The sequence below is a fragment of the Rattus norvegicus genome, chromosome 14 (genome assembly GCF_036323735.1).
Source record: "Rattus norvegicus strain BN/NHsdMcwi chromosome 14, GRCr8, whole genome shotgun sequence".
NCBI classification, from domain to species: Eukaryota; Metazoa; Chordata; class Mammalia; order Rodentia; family Muridae; genus Rattus; species Rattus norvegicus.
Window position 1 is genome coordinate 5520965 of NC_086032.1, and position 18120 is coordinate 5539084.

General features: G+C 39.1%; 1 protein-coding gene across 21 annotated transcripts in view; it reads right to left on the minus strand.

Annotated features, from left to right (window-relative positions):
• Positions 1-18120, minus strand: part of Thoc2l (THO complex subunit 2-like) — a 37868-nt gene that overhangs the window by 19186 nt on the left and 562 nt on the right. For all 21 annotated transcript variants that reach the window (NM_001379099.1, XM_063273598.1, XM_063273592.1 and 18 more), the window contains exon 2: positions 694-5944. In NM_001379099.1, coding sequence (NP_001366028.1) covers positions 1035-5798 — 4764 coding nt within the window. In that variant the 5' untranslated portion in view covers positions 5799-5944 and the 3' untranslated portion in view covers positions 694-1034. The remainder of the gene's footprint in view (positions 1-693; positions 5945-18120) is intronic.

Here is an 18120-nt window from a genome sequence, read left to right on the forward strand (position 1 = left end):
ATCCTATTTATCTAATGTCCAAAGTCAGCAAACATACTGAGAGAAAATATCAGTTGTTTCTAGAGAATAAGGGAAGAGTAGATTTAAAAGTGGATGCTAATACACTTGTGGATTCTCCTGCAGATGAGAAATCTACAGTTAGTGGGGACTTCACAATGTGACTAATATCACTCAACTGTGTACTTTGAAAGGGTTAAGTAATCTCAACTTTTAAATTTAAAAGGTAATGTTCCAATAAAGATCACGTTATCTCAGACTGTGATTAGGAAAGTAAGAAATATATTTTCTTTGATGAAGATGTCACCTTAGGAGAATTTCTGGGCAAGAGAAATTAAACTGTTTTAATGACTTTGATTAACTTTGGGTATGTGAAGGACAGAGAGAAATCTGTGGGCACCAGAGTTTTCTGCCTCTGTCATGCAGGCGCCAGGGTTCCAACTCAGGTGTCTGGACTTGGTGGCAAGTACCTTAAAACACTGAGCTTGGACATGCCTGGGAAACTGAGACAGCATATGAAATGGAAAACATTGCTGTTGTGGTTTGTATGTGTAAGACCTTTCTCATAAACTGAAATTAAACTTTTTGCAAGGAGATAAAAAAGTCAGGTTAATCATACCGATGTTGTCAGTTATATTTTACACACAAACACAGCCTTCTCTACACCAAGGCACTCAGCCTAGAAAGATAACTCACCTTTCTACAAAGGGTGATCCAAGACTCTGCTGGTGAAAGTTTCATAGATGCTGTTTCTATAGGTGGTATTGTTTCAAGAAAAAATTGTACGCACAGGGATCTTGCTGCAAGGAACTGCCCAGAGGTAAAAATAATGTTCTGAAAGCCAGTGACTTTGCAATGTCTCAAGAGGATGACGATGCATATTCATCTTCTGACTTAAAGGATTCTCATAAGATGGACAGCACCAGAAGCTCTCAATTAAGGGAGATAGTGTTTAAAGAGTGACACACTGAGCTCTGGCATTCTCAGCTGGGAGACCTTCAGCTCAGAGGCCTACCCACATTTTGGCTGAGTCTTCATTATCTATGCTTGTCTGAAGACTTATGATGTTTCTTCTCTTCCTTATCTCCAGAGCTGTCCCATTTCTCTTTCTTCTCTATCTTTTCCTTGTCATGTCCGGACTCCTTCTTCCCACTGGATATTTTGTCTATCTTTTCAGGTTTAAATGAATCACTTTTTTCTTTGCCTGAGGATTTTGACTTAATTTTTTCCTTGTCTTTCTCATTTGGATAAAGAGACTCACAGGGACTTTCGCTTTTGTGTTTTGAAACCCCCAATATTCCATTTTCATCTTTCCGCCTCTTGATTAAGTCCAGGGGTGCCTCTCGGTCATTGTTTGAATAATCTCTTTTCCGTTCTTTCCGGTCCTTTTCCTCTTTTTTCTCCCTTTCTCTGGACCTTTCCCTTGATTTGTCCAAATCTTTCTTGTCTGCTTCTCTCTCCTTACTCTTGCACAATGGTGGTGGAATATGGTTGATATAGAGCTTTGCTGAAGACTCCTTGAGTTTAACAAGACTGTCCTTTATTGTGGAAGCATGTGATGGAGAAGGATGGGAATCAACCTTGCGACGTTTTTCTCTTTCTGGTTCTATGATATCTGTTCGGGAAACAGGTGATTTCAAGGAACCAGAAAGTGGTGCTTTCTCTCCTCCTTTAACATTCTCTTTTGACTTCATTTCCTTTGCTAAATCTCTTTCTCTTGAGGGCTCTTTCTCTTTTTCCCTTTCTTGAGTGGATTTCGATTCTACATTGGGGACGATGATCCTAAATTTCTCATCTTTAGCCTTTTCTTCCTTCTTTAATTTTTCCTTGTCTTTATCAGACTTAGGCATTCTTTCTTTGGCCTCTCTTATTTTTTCATCTTTATTTGGTTGTTCTTCCTTGGGTTTTTCTTTACTGTCTTTACCAAGTACCCTAGCCTCTGGAGTAACAGCTGGGGCCTTTTCTTTTTTCTCTTTTTCTTTCTCTTTGCCCTTTTCTTTGTCATTTTCCTTAACAGCTTTGGTGTTAGAGCCACTATTTCCATTGCTTAAGTTCCCTTTTGGTATGACACTGGAAGCTTTATTCACAGCTTTCACAGCACACTGAGATCTTTCTCGTGACTTGTCGGCCTCCTCAGCACTGCTCTCATCTAATTTAGATGTACTTCCTATGGATGAAGGCAGCCCACTACAAGGCCCATTTGGTTGTACACTGGTAGCAGCATTTCTTGGAGGAGGGTCTTTGTGATGAAATTCATTTTCAGGTATCATGTATGACTTTCTACTTTTCAGCTGCCCAGAGTAGACCATTGCTAGTGCATATAGATCTGGTTTCTTTTCTTTCTCTTCTTGGCAGATTTTATGCACTCTTCTTTCCAAAGCCTGACCCAGATTTAAAACCTTGGGGTACCATGGTAGTATTTTTGTTAGTACAATTAAAATATTCCTGATATGAGTATATTCGCCTGTTTCAAGACAATGTACCGACGCCTTCGTTAGTTTGTAATGCCATTTATGTACAACATGTCGAAAATTCTCATAATCTAACTGATCAGCTTTATTTCCACCATCAAATCCGGTTGCTCGTAATATAGTAAGGAATCCTGGATAGTTTCCACATTCTTTCTCATAGGTGGATCTGTCGCTGTGCCACCTAGTCACAGTCTCTAACATGCAGCAAAGAAATCTCCCATATCGACTAGCTTCATTTTCAGTAAAGCTAGCAACCATGTAAATTATGTCTGAGAAAACTCGGTCATAGCAAAGAAGTGTGGAGAAGTTTGGAGTCTTCTGTTGATGGACTAACTCGACAAAATGAGCACAGTAAACAGAATCAATTGCTGAAAAAATACATCGAGGAAATATACACAACTGGAGAAATTTTGTGATGGTCTCATTTTTAGTAGATTTTGCTAAGAGCCAGTTGTCCTTTTCCAATTTCAGTCTGTGTAGAACTCGCTGTACATGCTCCATCTGTTTCTTTTCTTCCTCAAGAAGCTTGTCCTGCAGGGCAGTGCAGCGCTCTTTCTCCTTTTTCTTTTTATTTAGAGGCATTTCCTGATTGTCATCAACTGCTTTCATCTGTATCTTCAGTTTATTGACTTCCCGTTCATAGCTGGTATGTGGAACTGCAAGGTCATACATGGTCAGAGACCAGAATGTGGTGTAGAACTGAGGGCTGATATCTTCCCAGACTTTGGAGATGTGTAATGAGACTACTGCTTCATGAACAGGAGCCATCACCATCTCACATGATGTAATGTACTTATGAACTTTGTGTTGCTGCTTACTACCCTTTTCTGATTTCTTAAGTTCATCATACTTGGATGAAATATGGTGTGCATACATTGGCCGAGACAGAAAAAATGCTGCATCATGGGGTGTATGAAATTCATTACAAAGAACATCGATTGAAGGTACTCTCTTTATGTAATCATCTGTGCTTAGATTTGATGCTAAAAATCCACCGAACTGTACCAAGGTATCATGACACTGGTCATATAGCTTTCCTACAAGTTTCAAATGTTTCTCTCCGCCTTCCTGAAAGATCACCCCATTCCTCTGCTGTGCCATGAGCAAACAAAGAGGAAGGGCAAGATCATGGTCCAGTAGTGCATCCTTTAACCTCTGAGAGGATTTTTTAGTGTTTCTAATCTGGCCAAAATATCCACCTTCAGCTTTCAGTTGCTCCCCGCCTGTCATAGCCTCAAGCTGCTCCATTGTCATTTCTTCTGTAACTTCTATACCTGCCATTTTTTGTACCACTTCTTTCAATATAAGCAGGTCAAAACTTTTGCCTGCCTTTAACTGATTGGCTACATACTGAAGAAGACCAGCAAGGTCAATTGGGTATTTACGAAAAACTGCACCACAGAAACTAGCCAAACTCTGCAGCCAATTGGAGATGGTTGTGTCATCATGTTTCATCCTTTCTTTTTCTGGATTAGCTAGTGCTTCAATGATACAGTAGGCCAAAACATCATAATTCAATGCAGTGAGGTATTTTAATGAGTCTACCACAGGGGTTATTAAGTTATCATACTTCTGTATTTGTGACAAGATATAATCAAACAAAATGGTTGGATTACTGTGGCTCAATTTTCCAATCTGTCTTCCTGAAGGCTTCACATTTTCCTTGGTTAGACGCTTCATGATGTATTTGGCTCTGTCTATAGTATGAGCTTTAACTTTCACTAAAAGTGGATGGCTGTTGTAAGTCTCATTCTTCCACTGTCCATATAAGCGGTATCTATGCTGATAAGGGAATGTCTTAAACATTGCCCATAGTTCCTCGGACATGCACGCATTGCAGTCCATTAAAGAAAGGGATGGGAGTAGCACCTGGTCGGTAACGCTAAGCAAACAACTAAGGATAGTTTCCATTTTCTCTTTATTTTCTTGTTTCCCATCAGACTGAAACTCCTTCATAAATGACTTGCCTATGCGCACAACCTTTGCAAATAAGATGGGATCATGAGAAAGGTGAGGACCGAGGTAACAGAACATGCTGAAAACATCTCTTCTTAAGTCTTCAAAGCTCTCTGCTTGCTTTGGTGCCTTCTTGTTTTGTAAAGCGCTGACAGGTGAGCCTTTAGCACCTTTAGGAACACCAACTCGTCGGTAAATAGGTTCAATAGTTATATGTATAAGATTGCAAATAGCAAGGGCTATTACTTTATGTGATGTGGCATAGTATGGAGGCATCCGGTCCATAATACTCTGAGCATGCTGCCAATCACCAATAATTAACAAGGCTTCCAACAAACCAAGTTTTTGATTGTCAGGTGCCTTCTCTACTTTATCATCTTTTTTCTTTTCTTTCTCTCGCTCATCACTTTTTTCGGAAGGCAACACAACCATTGTAAGTTTTTTAACAATTTGCTTAGCTTCCACAATTTCTCGTTTGTATTCATTCATGATGCAGCTATCAGCTGGAAGAAGGTGCACATAGAGATCATCCAAATCGAGAAGGTTAAACTGCAGGAGCACTGCTGCAGCTCTATACAAGGAGGATGGAGTCTCACCATTTGGCTCCTGGTAAAACTTGAATTTGAACCCAAGAATGTGGCACAGTGTCTGTGGTTCACACATACTCATATAAGCTTGTAATAAAGATATAAAAAAATCATGGTGTTCTGGCCTGCATTCAAACACTTCTAAAATGATATCCAAAACTCTGTTGGGATCTAGATTAAAGCATCCTATTAAAGATTTGAGAATTTCTAAGATTAAATCACTAGTGATACTCCCAGATAAATCTTGCCCTAATTCAACTATCAGCTTGGCATAACCTTCATTTTCTTCTCTTAACAAATTGAACTTCTGCTGTTTGTAGAAGAGTTTCGTTTTGATCTTAACTGATTTTTGATTGAATTGCTGAGACTGTTTGATAAGGCCTAATGATTCCAATGTTTCTGGATCCAAGCGTTCCTTCAGAACTGTGTCTGAAACTAAATATAAACATGCTAATATCAGTTGTGTAAAATGATCTCTCTTGCTTTTTTCTTCTAGGCAATTTGTCTCAATATCTAATATGCAGAATATATCAGCAAGAATAAACGGAATATCTTCTCGAAATTCACTGATGTCATTAAGAACACTTGAGGCCTGTTCGGGCTTTAAAGTTCCTTTAATGACATGGTATGATAACTCATAGAGTGCTTGCTGGAAATCTCTACAAGCCAAAGTGTCACGGCTTTTACTTTCACTGAGAATCCGGCATAAACGCAAAAACTCGCCTCTCCCAGATTTCTCCCAGGTCTTGATCCACTCTGCAGGAACCACTACAGTTGTCGAGGCCATCGCCACTTGTGCACTAACACTTTTGCTCCAGAAGGTCCAAGGAACGATCCGCCCACAGCGAACACAGATATTCCGAAGGAAGGGTTTTAGTGCTGTTTTTCTGGATCTGGAAGCAGGGAGTGTTGGATGCTCATTGCTGTAGGTCACTGCAACAAAGAGAGAGCCAAATAAGCTTCCAGGAGGCAGCAGGCTCATGAGTTCCCTAAGACAAATGCCTCTACCAGGGACCTGCTGATAGCAAGGAGCTGTATCTGTCTAGATCTTCTCCTTCTTTCCCAACCAGTTTTCTAGGCTGCTATCTCTTTGGCTTACAAACAAACAAATCCTATAGTCTTCATCTCAGCCTATGTGAAACAAGTGACTCTGACAGACCATTGAGTAGACCCTGTGGCTGCTGAGGAGGCTGTTGTCAGAACTCCACAAATGCCTTGCCATCTCATCCTGAACCTGTGCTTGATCTGCCTACTTTCCCTACAAACACTAAGGGAGAACTGCTTCTCAGTTCCACAGGTGAATTCTCCATTCTTTCCCGGAGATAGAATAACTCCTTCCTGTCTACCACCTGAGATCCTCTGATTTCTGTGGCCATGGCTACTGGAAAATCTTTGCTTCCTTGTAGCTACACCATGACATTCTTCTCTGGTCCACCTCAAGATTGGAAGTGCTACCATCCCCAAATGCCTCTCTGTCTATTGGTACACTCAACTCTACCACATCACTTTAGTTACTACATTGATTCATTATCTTTTTCCTTTCTGGAGGAGGCCTACTGACAAATACCCACTTGCCTCCTGTCTGTTGATCAAATTCTGTGTGGAAATCTCTAACCCAAGCCACAAACACTCTCAGTTCATAATGAATGAACCAAGAAGGAAGCAGGAAGATAACATGAAGATACAGATTTGACATATGGCCATGTACCTACTGCTTACATGAACCTAAGTGAGTTTCAATTTCCTCTTCTAGAAAATAGAACAATTATCTACTTGATAGAATTTTCTGATATGGAAATAAAAACAATTAACAATTTATGCAGGAGTCACTATTTCCACTTGTGAGATAGAAGTCATAAACATAACCTACAGTTCATTTGTCCCTCTAGAAGAGCTCATATTAGCCCCAGGTATTTTGCCATCCAGCTCTCATGGAGGAATAGACATAGATACTATACCCTCTGCAGAAGCCTTGTGTGGATCTAGAGAAGCAGTTCTCAAGCTGGGGGTCATGACCTCACCTTTGGAGGTTACACATCAGATAACCTGTATATCAATCAGATGATTACATTACAATTCATAACAGTAGCAAAACTACAGTTACGAAGGAGCAATGAAAGAAGTTCATGGTTGGGGTCACCACAGCATGAGAAACTGTGTTAAAGGGTTGTAGCATTAGGAAGGTTGAGTCATTAGAAGGGTGAAGAGTTGAAGGAGTAAGACCCGATGAATTTTCAACATCAACTAAATGATTAAGATTACTTCAATTAATGTGAAACCATAATGGATGAATTATTACTAATTGTAATAGGGCTTCCTGTGAGTTTATTGTTAAAATGATTTTTAAAATACTTTTAAATATGGTAGACATGTGCAAATACAGAAATAGATCAGAAAGTAGTGATCTTAAATGTTTTCTTTTCCTTTCACGTTTTAGACTGTTTCTAGTGCTGAAATTCTTAGAGTCTGTTGGACCTTCTAGGGCTTTCAGAGGGAAGAGAGAGCTCTGTTTGATTGCAGCACACTCTGCTGCACAAGCAGAGAAGCTTGGTTATTTAAAGGACCTGAATTCACCCTATGTAATAACAACAGATTAATTATTACAAGGCATGGAATGTGAACAGATGAAAAACTTATTAGAGGTTCAACTTTGTCCAGAGCCAGGTTCTGAGAAGTCCCACATATGGGTGAATGACAGTTGCACACAAGTCAGGAACAGCTCTTTCCTACATCCAAGGTAGATAGCGTTGGAGAGGCACAAGATATGATGACAAACAATTTATATGCCAACTGCATTCCATCTTGGATATCTATTTGCCTCTGGCTCAATGTGTTTGTGTCTTGAGATCTTGAACAGTTGTTAACACTCCTGAGATTAACCTGAGTTTTATAGAAAGTTAGAATAAGGTTATTAAGAGCTTTGGTGCAGCCCAAACAAAGAAATGTAAGTGTATTTGCATAGTGTCAATTGAAACAGAAGGTTTTCAGTTGACTTCTGGATGAAAAAAAAAATCCCATTAAATGCAATGTGAAGGACAAAGTAAGAGTGTGGAATAAATTTAAATGAAACCAAAAGGAATACTACTAAACGTCAGGTAACAGACACATGTTTCACAGATGACATTATTCTTTATTTAATTCTTGTTTTAACACTTGAATTTCCATTTCTCCACAATGAAATCCAAAAGAATATACACTAAAACACAGGTTATTAAAACAAGCAGCACTTAAATTAATGGAAGCAGCTTTCAAACACAAACACAGTCAATCACTTCAAAATAGCTAGCATACCGTAGACTATCTTTATTCCTACTGTTGAAAAATATGTATATGAATATTTAATAAGTTATAAAATTGTATTTTGTAAATGTCAATCACATGAATAAAAAAATCAAAGTACTGTAAGAAAATGAAAATGAAAAATAACAGATTAATGATTATAAAGTATAGAATGTGAACAGATTAAACAGTTATTAGATGACCAAGTTCCAATAATGAATTAAAAATGAAAAAAGCATCTTTAAAACTTTTATGTTCATTTAAAACAGACACCTTATGTAAAAAACATAAACAAATCTTAAAAAAAATTAAGGACAAAATGTTTTTTTAAACAAGTTAAGTGATATTATACTCATTAGATAAAACGATATGATAAGTACTGATTTTGATTCAAGCTATTTCATACTGGGGCCGGAGAAGCAGTTCAGTAATTAAAAATCCTTGCTATGGGTTGGAGAGTTGGCTCAGTGGTTAAGAGTACTGACTGCTCTTCCAGAGATCCTGAGTTCAAATCCCAGCAACCACATGGTGGCTCACAACCATCTGTAATGGGATCCGATGCCCTCTTCTGGTGTGTCTGAAGACAGCGACAGTGTACTTATACATAATAAATAAATAAATCTTAAAAAAGAATCCTTGCTGCTGCTTCAGAGGACCTGAGTTGGATTCCCACCACTCATTTCCAGTGAGCCACAACTACACGTAACTCAAGCTCTTGGGGATCTTACATGTTCTTCTGGTCTCCTCCACAAATACATTACATATAAATGCACAATTAAAAAAAGTAATAAAATGTTTTTAAACTATTTGATGTGCTATCATAGAATTGTGATTTGATTACCAGGAATTCTTAATATATTGAACAAAGCATCAAGGCACATTTTTTAAAAAAAGACACATTTAAAAACACCTGCTAGTAGTATAAGAAAAATTACAAAGGCACACTATCAATAACGCTGTCTCTCGGTCTTGACAAGGTGTTTATGTAAAGGAGTTAGACATTAATAAACATTTACCTATGTAACTTGGCTACATATATTCTGTGGATCCCTAGGCACCAAATTAGAAATGTGAATTTGCCATAAAGTCTGAAAAGTTGTTTATTGCTAATTAATGAAAATGCCCAAATGAAAAAAAATACACAACACAAACTTTATTTCATGCACAAAAATACTACAACATTGCATAAAATTACCTTGTATATAAGGCACATAAGAATTTGGGTACAAGTTGTAAGATAGATCAAGTATATGCAACTGTATCAAAATCTGGGTAAACTCCAAAAATCCCAAATACTTCTGGCTCTAAGTATTATGTATGAAGGATGGTCCATCTGTAGTGACCAAAAAAGATCACTTATATTTCCTCAAGTATGTGCAAGGTTTATAAACTGATCATATTAGATCACAAAGGGAGCACAAGGAAAGCCCTAAAGTTGAACATCAACAGGGTAGATATGTTTTAAGAGCATGGTCATAAGAAGTAGACACATGGAGATGCCACAGGAAGACAAGAGGATTGCAGTGTTCAAGCCACACAGCACAGACACCAAGGATTGCCCCAATACTGGACACTAGAAAGAGGCCAGAAGGGGGTCCAGGTTCCTTTTCAGCCTTAGTAGATAGCAAAACTCTGCTGGTGCCTGGTTTCCAGAACTCAAGACACAGTCAATCCCTATTGTAAACCAATAAACTTCTCAAATAAAACAAAGCAATGAAAGACAGTATGTATATGTCATATGTTCTAAATTTAACTAATAGAAGGGTAATCAAGCATATATATGCAAAATTAAGCTACTCAATTTTTTAAAAAAATTTCATAATAGTTTATGGGTCAAAGAGGAAACCTCAAATGCTATAAAAATCTGCTTCAGTAAAAAAACAGAAGCTCCAACACATCTTCATCTCAGAGCATAGATCTCGTGTCATGAAATGAAGCTGTCTACAGAAAACCATGTTTCTTAGGCAGTCTTACACTGTACCATATTCCACAGAAATGTGTAGGCATAAAATAAGGGCACATATTTGAGGGTGTTCTATGGACTAAATAGAACATGTATGATCACAGAGTACATATAAGTCAAATAATTCCTACACTTGGGCATATTTAAATGTTCTTTCAGGAACAGATGTGTGTATGAATGTTTAAGAAACACTACTGAGCAGAACAGAACGGGGCAATGGTTGTAACAGTGAGGAAGAAGTTCTACATGCCAGGACTGTGTAACATGCAAACATTACTCTTCTCTTCCTGTGAGGATCACAGATATATGAAGCAACCTGGCACTCCAGGGTGAAGACATCTGTCAGAGTGGGCCCAGAACAGCAGCACAGCTAAAGCGGGGGGGTTCACAAAGCTTCTCTCTGATATGACCCCTGAGCTTATCTACCAGGATGAAGAATGACAATGATTTCCCCCCTCTTTAGACACCTAAATTTTCTTTTCCTAAGCCACATGTAACCTTCCTTTAAAAAATTCAGCTCAGCAAAGAACTCTGTGAAATCAGGCTAGTAAGAACCCTAGAAACGATTCTTGAGATCTGATCACCACCACATTAAGGGCAGATTCCTTATCTCCCACTATTCCCCAAGAGGTATCTAATTACTCTTGGATGTTTTCAAAGAGTTTTAAAAGTCAGTGTGGACAAAATGTCCCTTAGGCATTTTTCTTCCACTAACCCCTCAACTCTGATTCTTAGCTATAAATTTCCCCTTGTCCATCCCAAACTGGAATTAAGTCTACTCAACCTGTCTTCACTGCAGATCCTACTGAGTGCTCCTTTGCAATGGTCTTGAAGAGTCTACAGTGCTTCAGTAGATGTTGTCTAATGCACTTTCCTGGAGGTCTTAAGGTGAAAGGAAGGAACGATTTGATCTAGAAGCCTTTATGAGAATCACCATGAAACCGATGAGGTTCAAGTGTTTACAGGGTTACCTTAGAAGGTGATTCAAGATCATGAGGTGAAATGCTCATCTGCTTACAGATTTTAAATTTATCTTGAAGGTGATATGAGTATAGAATATCCTATGGGAGTTGATATTTAATTTAATTTAGAAGCAGTGCCCAGGATCCTAACTGATGTAAGGATAGGGCTTTCTATTTAAGTTGGACTCCACAAAGCATTCCAAGTTACCCTCTAAATTTTTCTTTTTATTTCTTTCTCTTTCTTTCCCTCCCTCCTTCTTCCTCTTCCCTCTTCCACTTTTCTTTTCTTTTCCTTCCCTTTTTTTTTTTTTTGTTGAGACAGTGTTTCTCTGTATAGCTCTGGCTGTCCTCAACTAGCTCTGTAGACCAGGCTGGCCTCGAACTCAGAGATCCACCTGCCTTTGCCTCTTGAGTGTTAGGATTAAAAGTGTGTGCCACCAGCAACCAGCTAATATTAGCCCAGGATATTCTGAAATTCACTATCCTCCTACCTCTGCCTCCTTCAGCAAATCCTACCCACATGTGCCACCACAACTGTTATCCTCTTAAAACTTCAATGAGTTTTGTCACTCTCTTACTTAAAAGTGAACTTAATTACTTAATTTTTAAAAGTTATTTATGTGTATAGGTGTTTTGGCTGCACATATATACATATCTGTGTGCCATGTGTGTGCAGTGCCTACAAGGGGGGGGGGGGAAGCTGGAAACGTGTTGTAAGAATGTAAAAAATAAAAAAAGTATGGCTGTCTTTTACCTAGGTTCACACTGCAGTACCCCAAGACATCTTGGCGGAAACACATCCCAACTCCGCGGCGGCCCAGTGTCTCCTCCTGTCGCACATTTTCCTACACTCAAACCGTCACATAAAAGAACACACAACACAATAATCTTTGACCCAATTGGTAAGATATAATTGCTCACCTAAACATACAAAGCCCGGTACCATCCATCCCTTAGGAACATTAATAACAACCTGTAAATACACAGAGAGGAATCTTAACATCACCTGCCATGGCTTCTCCCCTCTCCCCTCTCCTTCCTTTCTGTTCCAGTCTCCTCCTCTTCCTTCAAACTCCTCTCCTGCCCATCCTTTCTTCTCCTCCAATGACAGGCCTCTTTCTATCCTGTACCTGCCCATCACCTGTATTTTACAAATTCAATGGGGAGTGAGGAGAAGGTTCTGGTGAAGTCACCTGAGTCCTGAGTATGTGACTAGGCAGCTGTCCTTGGGGCAGGGGAATTAACATCAAAATACACATAACTCCAGGGCAAACCACAACAGAAATGGTGTTACAAATGGTTGTGAGCTACCATATGGGTGCCGAGATGAACCCAGGTCCTCTGGAAGAGTAGTCATGCTCTTAACCAATGAGTCATTTCCTTAGACTTGCTAACTAATTTTAAAATCATTTTAATCATTATTTAGTTATATATTTGTACATTCACATACTACACATGTGCATAATTACATATTATCCACACCTACCTACAAACTATTTGCAGATGACCAGTGTCCTATGCTGTTTTTTACAAATAAACTTGAGACAAGAAAAAAAAATACAAACACAAAATGTACTTCTGGTAATTATATATCCATGAAGCATCTGAAGTGAGTTCAACCCTAATGAGTGGATTATAAATACAACTCACAATGCAGTTACTTGAGGGAGCATATGGGAAAGGTATGGATGGGCTGAAAGGCATTCTGCACTGAATAAAGTGGTATCCTGGAGACTAAAACAAAATTGGAAACAATCACCCCCATAGATCGGTGATAATAAAGGGAAAAACAAGCTGGCTCTTTACAGAACTTTTTTTTTTAAATTCAGTTTCTTCTGAGCATTTGCAAGCATGCACCTATGAATGCAAGGCCCTGAAAGCTGGGCACACACTGCTAAATGGCACCTATAGTCCACTCAGTGTTTATTTGTGTGCTGTCATCCACATCCCTTGTGCTTTTGTTATTTTCAAGGAGTCTCTGTATTGCCCTGGTTGGTGCTAAACTTGCTATCTCTAGTGGTACCCACGGTAGCTTCTCAAATACTGGTAACTCACAGGCATTTACCACCACACCACACCACAGTTCTTGTCCAAGAACATCCTCTAGTTATTTCATCAAACACTAATAGACTAACCAGAAGGGTTTTACAGTTGCAACTAATACTCTAAATCAGTCAGTTCTGCAAAGGTGAGATTATAAAGGTAGTCCTGATTTAATCACATAAACTCCTTTAGAGGCAAAAACTAGAAGCCAGAGAAATTCCATTTTTCAGAAGAACTCAACTTGTTTTGAAGGTGAGGGGGATTACTTAGGAGAAAATGCTGGAAGCCTGGAGACACTGGGGCAGCTGGGCTAGTGGACAATCCTCATAGTCATAGGGACTTTAGTGCTAACATCAAATGGAACTTCATTCCACCTACAACTGGACTCTGATTGGAAGCAGCTTCAGGTACAATCCTTCAGCTGAGTCCAGATGGCTGACACTAATTTAGCCTCTTGTAACCTAAACAGAGCTTAACTAGCTTTAAGTCTTGATCATAAAAAATGTTGCAGAGTAGATGGTGTTTTAATATACTTAGTAATCTGTTATTTCATAAGTGAAAACAAATGCAATTCTCCTTTCCACTTCCACGACATGACTCTCATGTTTAATGGTCATGTGTCATATTGTGGAATACCAGGGCTAAATCTGTGTCCGACCCAGTGACCTCAAACTTCTTGCCTCAGCTGCTTCAGCCTCCAAGGAACATTCTACCTGCTAATTTCTGGTTTTACCAGAATGATGAAATGCTTTCTACCTAACTCTCATGCTCTACTCTTCAATCTTAGCAGGACTATATCCTAGAGTTTATTTAACCTATCTTTATAAATGAGGAAGCTATATTACTGTGGTTTTCATGTACTGGGGTAATGTTTGTGCACTGTGTAAAGGCTGTCTTTGTTATTCAAATGCTGAGTTCTGTGTCATCGGAGAACTGCTGAGCACTGCTCAGGACTCAGCTGTTGTTTTCATGGATCACCACCTGCCTCAGTATTTTGAAAATTCAGACCTCCCTCACCTTCTGACTGGTTTAATAAAGAGCTAATGACCAATAACTGAGGCAGGAGAGGAAAGACAGGACTTCCAACAAAGAGAGTCTCTGTGGGAAGAATCAGAGGAGAGAGCATGACACCAAGGTGCAGGGACTGAGAGAGAGGTAATGGGTAGGTAGAGCGTGGGTTAAGTTAAGACTTAGGTCCAGTGGGTGGGAACCTGCAAGCTCACATAAGTAGACACAGACTGACAAGAGCAGACAAGATTTACCTTGCACACATGCAGATGCAGAGGCCTTTTGAAGAGCTAGAGGTGCTGGGCAGTTTGTATGCTGACTAAGCATGTGAAAAAGGGGAAGGTTCTCAAGTAAAATGTTCACGGCATGTGTAGCTTTGGTGCCCACAGCATGTGTAGCTTTGCTGGCAGTTCCCAAAGGCACCCCACTTTTCCAAAAGGGTTTCTCCTGCAAGTTTTTAAATCATTCAACTTGTTATGTTAGTTACCCCTTTTCTGGTAAATTCTTTTCTGTTTCTCTCATCTAATTTAGTATTCTGTTTGACCACGAACACCTCTAAGACATTACTTAAACTATAATTTGTAGGGTTAACACGTAAACAGCTTTTCTGTTTCTTCTGTTGACTCTTTTGTTATTTAAGATCATCTGGAGTTTTCTGTTTCAGGTACACCTAACTGGAATGTAAACGTCAAAATGTTCATTTGAGAACAAGGAAAAAGAAAGGGTGGGAGTGGGATAAACAGGACATCAAAAAACACTGTACTAAAAGAACCACTTTATCTGAAAAAAAAAAAGTAATAGAGGTAAAAATATTTGAATCAGCTCTAAATTGAAATGCTAAAATATCAATGGCTAAATACATATTTGAGGCATCTTGGCTCCTTAATTCTATGAAAGGAAGATACATGTTTACATTAATGAGCTTTTATAAACTGTTTCTAAGAGAACAAGTTTTAAATAGTTTTTTTCATGGGTTTAAGAAGTGACAGTTACAAATTCTAAATAACATTCAATTTAATGGCAAAAACTATAAAAAGAAAGTGGCTACATTTTAATCAGAAATCTAGGAAAATATGTAAAGTGAATTATTTTGGTGCTAAAATATAATTGTGTCCAAATTCACTAAATGTGTAAGCAATGCTTCAAAATGTAAATTTAAAGACAGAACTAAGGAAGAAAGAAAAATAAATGGTTATAAAGGGAATATACCTTCTGATAAGAAAAATGATGAAAAAGAAGTTGAATGTAGAAGGATCACAAAAAATGAGTTCTTAAAGGTTTGTTATATATTTTATAAATGATGCTTTGTCTGCAACTATGTTAATGAACCTTTCAAATAAAATTACAAATCAACTGTTTTGCATTATAAGATTATTTTCATTGCTGCTTTATAACCCGACTCTGTTAATCATTATTCCTCCACAGTAGGAACAGATCAGGCCAGTAACAGGGACAAGTTCATTCTGGCAATGAGAGGCAACTAAAATTTAATGGTTCATTAATAGTGTTTTCAGGAAAGCAAACCAAAAGCCAAAATAGAGGGACATAAAGAAAACAGCAAAGCTGTCAGCAAAAGGAAACTGCTATGTTAACGCCATTCTCAAAGTAAACAGACCTCAAAGACGTTCACTCACGCCCTGAGATAAGCATCTCGGAAGACTTGGTTAGGTGTGAACAGAGGTCTCAGAAGTCACCTATATGGCCATGCCTTCTGGGTGGAAGGGAAGCTTAGGATGGACAACCTAGGCAGTGCTTATGCATGATAAACTTAGTATTGAACTGAAAACTCCAAATTTGAGAGTACCTACTGAAAGAACATAACTGGTAAGAGTTTCAAACTCTATCACTAACCTTTCTTAAACATAACCCTAACCTTCTACCTCAAGACTCGGCTAGACCACTCCTGGGCATATACCCGAAAGACACCCCACTATACCATAGGGACACTTGCTCAACTATGCTCATAGCAGCTTTATTCGTAATAGCCAGAACTGGAAACAAGTTAACGTAGATATCCCTCAACTGAAGAAAGGATAAAGAAAATGTGGTACATCTACACAAGGAATACTATTCAGCTACTAAAAACCAGGACTTCAAGAATTCTGCAGGCAAAAGGACGAACTTTGAGGATATCATTCTGAGCAAGGTAACCCAGACCCAAAAGGATTTGCATGACAGGAGCCTGGCTGGCATGGCTGTCCTCTGAGAGACTCCACCCAGCAGCTGACTCAGTCAGATGCAGAGACCCACAGCCAAACACTGGATGGAGTTTGGGGACTCTTAGGGGAAAAGTTGGGGGGAGAATTGAGGGCCCTGAAGGGAATAGGAACCCCACAGGAAGACCAACAGTTAATCTGGACCCTAAGAAGCTCTCAGGGACTGAACCACCAACCAAAAACCATACACAGACTGGACTAAGCCCCCCAGCACCAGGCAAATATGCAACTTCATGTTGGTCCTGAAGAACTGGAGCAGGGGCAGTCCCAAAAGCTGTTACCTGTCTGTGGGGTCTTGGCTGCCTTGTTTGGTCTCAGTGGGAGAAGCAGTATCTAACCCTGCAGAGACTTGATGTGCCAGGGTTAGGGGGCTGGGGATGGGGGAGGTGCTCCACTCAGAGAAGGGGAGAAGGGGTGAGGTGGAGAAACTGTGGGGGGTGGAAACCAGGAGAGAGGACAGCCATAGGGATGTAAAGTGAATTTAAAAGCAAGCAAACAAACGTATGGGTGATTAGTTAGACTGTATAAAACAGTCATCTTGTACCTAACCCTGGCACCTTTCTAATAATTTCATTCTCCAGGAAAGGTCCAGAAGTTTCTTAACGAGTACACTTTACAGTATCAAATTAGGTATCTGTTCAATATAGCATGGAGTTGTCGAATCCGTAACTATTCAAGCTTCTTTACTGTGGTTTGGTTTAATGGTTTAGAACTATGCTAAGTGATGAGAACCCCCTGTACTCCATATAGTACTTGATACACACATGCATGCCTCTCCATACTGGCAGTGGTGGGAATTAAACTTGGCCTACATGGTTTATTTTCACAATACCAGAATGCTTTATCTGGCTAACTATCCTTTTCTCTATTTTGTGATGTGCTTTCTTTTAATTTCTTTTGTGTTTTCATTTACATTTATGCCAGCAGTTCTCAACCTTCCTAATACTGTGACCCTTTAATACAGTTCCTCATGTTGACCCAAACAAAAAATTATTTTTGGTGTGACTGCAACTTTGCCTCCTGTTATTAACTGAAATGGAAATATGGTTTCCCATAGTCTTGCTCTTTGGAACTACAAAGCTGGCTGATATCAAAATGACTGTTAAGTATGAAGAAGCTATCATCCCAATTTTAGCTTGAAATAAAGCATGTGAATACTTATATGAGTCTTTAAGACTAAAACGTCTTCTGAAAGGCATCCAAAAGAATAACTTCTGTCAAATATTTGGGCATATCATGGAGACGAGCCTTCAAGTTTCTTTAAAGCATACTGTAGTGTTTTTAGTACTCTATAAACAATCAACGTTCTTGTCCAAGCACCTTGTCTAAGTTTCTTGAACCGGGGGAAGAATTAACAATAATATCCAGTGACAATTTAACACAGTTGATAATATTCTGATTTTGGTTATAAATATCATCCTGAAAAATAATCTCCTACTGGCTCTAAATGTCTGAGGGTAGATTCTGCGGGCAAACGTAGGGATGGCAAAACACACTTCTAAAATCCTGGCACCCTGTCCTTTTTCTTAATCTAATCGTACCCCCTCTCCCGTCCCCAGCACTTCCACAGCTTCAGAATATTGCAGAGAACTACTTATTACAACCGGATGAGGTATACTGGAGCCATTCCTGGTAATG